General features: G+C 37.0%; 1 protein-coding gene across 1 annotated transcript in view; it reads left to right on the forward strand.

The window, feature by feature from the left end:
- Positions 1–5,907: 5,907 nt before the first annotated feature.
- Positions 5,908–7,255, forward strand: part of LOC308142260 (alcohol dehydrogenase 1-like) — a gene marked incomplete at both ends in the record, with an annotated part of 4,139 nt that continues 2,791 nt past the window's right edge. The window contains one exon of the mRNA XM_080512608.1: positions 5,908–5,925. Coding sequence (XP_080368734.1) covers positions 5,908–5,925 — 18 coding nt within the window. The remainder of the gene's footprint in view (positions 5,926–7,255) is intronic.

A 7,255-nucleotide genomic window follows, 5' to 3' on the forward strand; every position in this document is an offset into this window, starting at 1 on the left:
TAGTTTTTTTTTGAGGGACTTTTCCACGTCATTCCTAGGCTCTCAACTTTCTGCCTCGATAAAAATGCATTTGAATTTTGTTTTGTGTGGCCTCAATACACTGTTGTACTTATTAGTTATTGTAAATAAGAGATGCTGTTTGTTTTTGTTTTTTTATGCAAATGTAATTGGTTTGTTTCCTGTTGAAATGCAACAGATGATTGCCCATAAGCTAAACACACAATGAGCTGGTCCAGGTGCACAATGTCTTTGTATTTTTCTCATGTTTGCACACAGGAGAGTCATCAAATGCTCAAAGCAAAATATGTAAATCATAAATTCTTTTTCAAACTTAATGATAAAAAAAAAAAAAAAAACACCCCAAGACCTTATGGCTTGATGTCTTAATGATTCACTTTCAAATATGACATTTGTACGACAATGTAGAGAATGACTGATACATATTAAACAAGTAACTAAAAAAACAAATTAACAATCCGCTATGTTCCCTTCATGCCTTTGTGGGTGTAAAATAGCTTGAATCCTCCATGGCCTGGACCTTTAGCCTTTATTAATCCATTCAAAACAAACTGTTTGGGATGTATATTTCCCAGGAGGTCCAAGTGCAGAAGCACCATGCGTCAGAGACATATTTTTTCTTTGGTTTATACAGTAGTGCCTTTGAAGTTAATGATTTTTCTGAAGATGGCAAATATAACATGGATTATTCATCTTTGAAAGTCCTTTCTGACCTGGACTTGGTCTTTTGCAGTACTTGTCGTACTTGGCACTGGATGTGTTGTCCATGTTGACTAATTGCCAAGCATTTGATCATACAACAACAACTAAAAGCACTTTTTGCAACACATCAGCAGACTGGTAATATATTCAATGCCTCCCACATACGATGTATCAGTAGATTGTTCAAAAAAAATAAATACATTGAAATAGTTTGGTTTTTTTGCATACAGTCTTGTTTTTTCTTTCTTTTCTCTCCGCATGTCATTTACATCTCAATAGGAGGACAAACTTGGACACGTTTACATGTTTCAGGTTTCAACGTATCGTTTTTCTTTCGGAAAAGTTGGAGTATTTTTCAAGACTCTGCATTATTATACTGTGCTCTATATATGTTGCCTGCACATGGAAATGTTCAATTTGCATTATTTTACAAGGTACCTGTGACATTGTATCCAGGACCAAGACTGATCAGACAATTCAATATCTAAAGAAGTTAAAAATTATTAGTTTATTTGTAGTCATGTCCAGGAATCTGTCTGCAAGGCAAAGTTACAAAATAAATGAAATAATTCAAAAATGGCAAATGACAAGCCAAAAATCACAAAACTAAGAATTCACAAGAGAAAACGCTAGAATGACTTGAAATGAAAGCAAAACAGCTGGTTAGTGATGAGGTGCAGATGTTGATGAGTGAGGAAACCGGAAGGGAAGCATGAGGCCATGTGCACAGTGTGTCTGGCTATGAAATAAATCAAGAAGTGAGAGCACAACAAGTCATTGTCACAGAATAGCTAACTTTGTTGGATTTGACGTAGTCGTGTAATGTGCCCAAAAAATACCAAAGGAACTGAATAAAAACAAATCCATTTATCAGCCAAGATGGGAAAAATTAGGAGTCTGTACACAAAACTGGCGATGGTGTTTTGGGTTTCAGTGAAGGCGTGTTGGACTGCACTTTGGTACAGAAAAACACAAAATCAGTGAGATTTATTCTGTTCAAGCCAGATTAGAAAACAGGGAAATTCATAACATGATTTCAAATTATTAATTTGCTTGACAATGATAATTTATTTCAGACACGTAAATCATGGCAATTTTACATATTTATATATGTACATATATAAACAATTATTCTATTCTATAATTCCTGTGTATATGTTCCTATGTCCCTCCAGCTATAGTCTGTATAAATCCACTCATATCACACATGCATCATGTTAACATTTAATCTCACCCTTCTTTCTATATCCCAATTGACTATTTAACATCTTCCTGAATCATATATGTGGTATTCAGTATTCAACAGTTATTTGCTATCATCAAACCCATTAATGTCATTGTTAATGTTACCTTATAGTGCAGATTTGCTCCAATCAAGTCGTTAATATAGTAATTAAAGCCTCCATAGTTCTCAATACTGTGATGCGTAATGTTGAATGCTAAATGTTTTTGTATTTTTAATTAACTTTTTATTTGTACTGGTTCAAAATCTATGCTTATTCTAACACGCTGCATTTAATGATGCTTCAATGGCTGCTTGGATGACAACAAACTTCCCTTTTCTGTGTGTGTGAGTGCATATTACTATGGTATCATTGTTACAGAAGGGATATATTCCAGGATTATTATCAGCATTGCAAGTAGAAATAATTTTTAACTATTTTGACTGTTGTGATTGTATTGTTGAGGTGACAGCATCTCTTCTTGGCTTCACCGCCGTCACACTACTCTTGAGATCTTTAGGTGTTTACCCAACAAAACACTTTTAAACAAGTGTGTCATCATGAAACCTTGTAAAAGCTCTGTAATTACAGATATACATATAGAACGCATATTTCTAAGTGCAATAACAAAACAAGTCTCAATTACAAAACAAGACATTTGAGTGTGTGTGTGTGAGGCCTGTGATACTCACACAAAAATGTTTTAATCAATCTGCAAAAGCAAAAATCATTCAAAAGATTGATTTTTCAAGGCTTCTTTAGGTACTTTACCCCCCCCCCCCCCCCCCTTGATAGTCTCTGGGGCCTCAGGGCTATTGACTACTTGCCCCTTCAGTCACCTGAACACTCCCCCTGGCTAATATAGATATTTTATTACAGCATTATTTCTCCCTCCATCCAGCTTCAGTCCGGTCTAGTCCACATGGGGTCACTGTGGCAATGGAGAGAGCAGAAGCCTGGAGGTTCCTGTCTCCTAGCATTTAAGTTTCCAAAAATGACCAGGACTGAGATGGTTAGTTCATATATAGTGAAATATGTTATATTTGTAATACTTGGACAAATCAGAGATATTAAATACAGTTTTTCAGAGGTGATCTCAGTGTCTGTGAGCATAAAATAACCTCATCTGGTGCCGTCTATGGATAATCCAGCCCAAACATCCAGATCCAGATCCATCATGCCGCCTGAAGCCAACGCTACACACACACAACACACTCCACTATGGTCCGGTAGCCTTGCCAACAAATGATTAATAAATCAATAAAGAGCATGCCAGACCTTTGGTACTCTTTGATCTGTCTCACTGCAGTCCTGAGACGTTCGACATAAAAAAGACAAGCAAACAACAACTAAATGAGAAATTGTGATAAAGAATATCAGTTGCTGTCCAGTCCTTCTTTCTACATGATTCCCCGTGTCTTTTTGTTGTCTTCAGTTAAAATAAACAACACATTTCTTTTGTCTGTTTTGTCTGAAATTAACTTTTTCATTTTTTCATTTCCCTGACCTGATTCAAAAAGACGGTTGTAGCTATATTGAATACCAATAAAACAGAGCAATGCAAACCCCCTGAGTGCTTGAAATCAGCTTGTATGTAAACGTGAAGATTACATTTTTCAGTTTTCTTACTAAAAATTAACTCTAAGGTTATCTAATGTTTTAAATTTAGAAGCCCACCTGTTCATTTTTAAGTATGTTGCTAGCAGCGAGGCTCTGCATGAGGGGTTCAGGTTCAGGGTTAGTCTAAGAGGACTGAAGAAAGAACGTCAACCTGCATAATACCTCAGAAGATCTTTTAAATTGTAGATCCTACATTGTTTTAACAGTAAAATAATCCCCCAAATACTCTCAATGTAATATACAGTAGTCCACTATAGTATCACACTGTTGTCATGACCGACAAGATATTTGTCTACTGAAAATTTAGAAGTTGTCTCCACAAACGAAATATATCACCATCTGATTTAGTATTCATTTTGTTTGGACAATTCACGATTCAGTCGTTTTACTCCACAACAAACATGAGCACTATTTGAAACTTTTGTTTTCGTAAGAGAATTGGTTGTTGGCATGACCTTGGGGAGGTTGAGCAATGTTGACGAAAAGCATTTAGTGGAACTCTGTTTTGAATTACATTTTCTAAGGTGTCTGCTCAGACGGCAATATTACATTAAACATGTAGTAAATTTCAGAATGACGAATATGCTCTTTCGCAGCTATATGTAGCCGTGGACCAGAAAATCAAGCAAATCAAGTTTTAGGTTAGGGTTAGGGTTAGAGTTCTTATGGAGTTTGTCTCTTATCTCTGTTTGAGTGTAAAACTACTTATTTTTTTGCCGTTCAAACAGTGGAGGTGAACTACAAACCCAAATGATCAGTGGCACGTGTTGCTGACGGAGCAGTATATGTCAGAGCAGTAAAACAGTCTCCTCTGCAGCTACCCATTCAGATACATTGACAACACAGTCATAGTAGTATTTAATCCAAAGGTCAATAATGCTGATACTGAAAATGTAGTGTCATAATTTCTCTTTTAGACATTTTCCTGCCTCTGTTGATAATCAGTTGTCAGGTAGCAGTGGACGAGTTGTTCAGGAAACCTTTGGTTACCAGAACATTAAGGTGGCTCCACCTCGGGCTGAGGAAGTCTGCATTCAGGTGAAAGACTGTTCTACAAATTGTTTGTGCTCGAGGGGAATAGTGAATAAAATGTCCAATGTGCAGTTATACAGATTGTACCTCTATGTGTTGAAACAAAATGAGCTCCTTCTGTGGCCATGAAGGAGCCACAGACTCATGAGAGATCTTGGAAAGTGTCTGTGCTGGTATCACAAAAATTTTGCCAGGTTTATAAAAACTCATGTCTTTCATCTACCGTCCATCCGTCCATTTTCTTGAATCTACAGTCTCATTTTTTTGGTCATGATCCAAAGTTCATGTCATGAGCAGCCAGTGATGTTTCCTCCCATCACTCATGAATGAGACTCCAGGATTTTTGAGTTTGTTCATCAGTGGATGGTTCTTCCACACTTTTTTTTTTTTTTTCCCCCAGTGGGAGAACCATGGACTGAGACATGGAGCTGGGATTTGCAAATGTTTTTGAGGTGAACTGTTCCATTGCATTCATTCCCTCATGCAATGCTTTTAAAAGGAAAACATAATCTGTAATAACCAAAGATGCCGCATTGTCTTGCTGACCTTAACACCCAAGACAAACACATAAACACAAACGGATGCTATACAGCCCAGAGATAAGCTCACAATCCTTTGTCATTTTCTCAAAGACACTAGAGTTGTATTTTAAACATTTCACGCCTACAAGACCTTTAAATACATCCATTTAGAAAACCGCCCTGCAATGAACTTGAGGTGTGTCTGCCGACTGAAAGTCAGAGCCTCAAGACAGCTGGCGACTTGGCCCTCATGGTCATCGAGGAACCGGAACATAACTCTAACGCGAATTAACCGAGTGCCTGTCCACGAATAATCCAACCAAGATATCCAGATATATGTAATTCAAGAGAAACCTTCCCAACTGTATGACATGAAAAAAAGCCTTAGAAAATTGTATCCACATTTGTAATAATGCATTGATTTTATATAGCACATTTCCTGACACTCAAAGATGCTTTACACTGCATTATTCATTCACTCCATACTGGACATACCTGAGCCATGCCGCCCAACAGATCCTTTAGCACCATGTGTCCTCATTGTTTATCTGATGTCAATATCTCTCACTCCAATGTTCCCCCTGACCTCAAAGTTGATTGCAGCACTTTTGATAACCAATGAAATGGTGCAATAGAAGTCACACAAGTTCTCTGTCCAAGGAACGTTTGCATAACAGCTTTTCCAGCGGCAGTATTTAAACAACCAGGCCAGACATTCTCCTCATGATTTTCTCACTCAACACATCTTCTTCGTTACTCTACACTCTCTCTGGTTCATCTTTGCAGCAGACATGGCTGCAGCTGGCAAGGTATGTCAAAGGCTCAGGACACACACCCCACCACAGTGATGTTGCCCTAATATGCTGGTTTAAAATATAAATAATCAGAAAGAAAAAAAAGAAAAAACCAATACTGCTTTGTACCGAAGGTGGTGAAATCATTACACAATGTAAACCTTTCTTTTTTTAATGAGACACAACCAGATATTACAGAGAAAGCAGTTATATACCTGTATGCTAATTTATTCTCAAACCACCTTAATTTATTTCTTTTTGTACTGAACCTAAAACAAATACTTTGAAATTACATCACATGAACCGATTTGGCTGAGTTACACTGAAAGGTTTGCGTAACTCATAGCAAAAATAATACCAAAAAGAAAAATACCATGAAACCAATGGTGAGTTCCAACAGGGTTATGAAACAAAAGTACAAAAGTGTGTGTGTGTGTGTGTGTGTGTGTGTGTGTGTGTGTGTGTGTGTGTGTGTGTGTGTGTGTGTGTGTGTGTGTGTGTGTGAGAAAGTGAGAGAGAGAAAAAGAGATAAATCAAACATCTGCCTGCGTTTTGACCTTCAGAACAGAAAAGGATGCAAATTAACCTACCAGCACATTGGTTTTTTTGTTTGTTTGTTTTTTGTTTTTAGGGTTACAGTACATCAGGAACATGCAAATAAACTTTCATAAATGGTTGGAAAGTTTGCGCACCAAACACACCTGCTTGCTCATGTGAATATGTTGGGCTTTTCTATTTTCTCTATAAAAGCAAATTAGAATGACTGTAATGTATTTAAAAATGTCTTTCTTTTTTTAAAATAAAAATAAATAAATAAATACATATTTTAAAAAAAGGAAAGTTTGCGCACAATTTCCAGTGTGTGACTTTCCAGTGTATGAAAAGTCACAAAAATATGACATTTTAAAAGACAAACACAACTCATTGGGTCACTTTGGTGAAGCCTTTCATAGCTGCAGTCTCTGCAAAGATCATTCGTCGTGCGGCCTTGAAATAGCATGAAAAAAACTCTCACTGGAATAACAGTTGTTTTTGGTAAATCTGTCATGGCGTTTGCTTTCCCTTTCTTCCACTGCTTAAAAGTTAGACACCACTCTACCAAGAAGGTGCACGGTAGTAACCAGCAATTTGCTACATCGCAGTACAGAATCTACTCTGAAGCTACACTTTCAGATATGTCATTGTTATTACAGCACCATCATAGCAACCTTTATCAATGTTTACCTTATCAGTGATAAGGAAGGAGGGAAAGAGTCACTACTGTTGCCACAGTTAGTTTAAAAACTAATCTGATTACTGACTACTCCTTTAAAAAGTAACTGAGTTACTTCACCAATTACTTGTG

This window comes from Blennius ocellaris, assembly GCF_963422515.1.
Source record: "Blennius ocellaris genome assembly, chromosome: 17".
NCBI classification, from domain to species: domain Eukaryota; kingdom Metazoa; phylum Chordata; class Actinopteri; order Blenniiformes; family Blenniidae; genus Blennius; species Blennius ocellaris.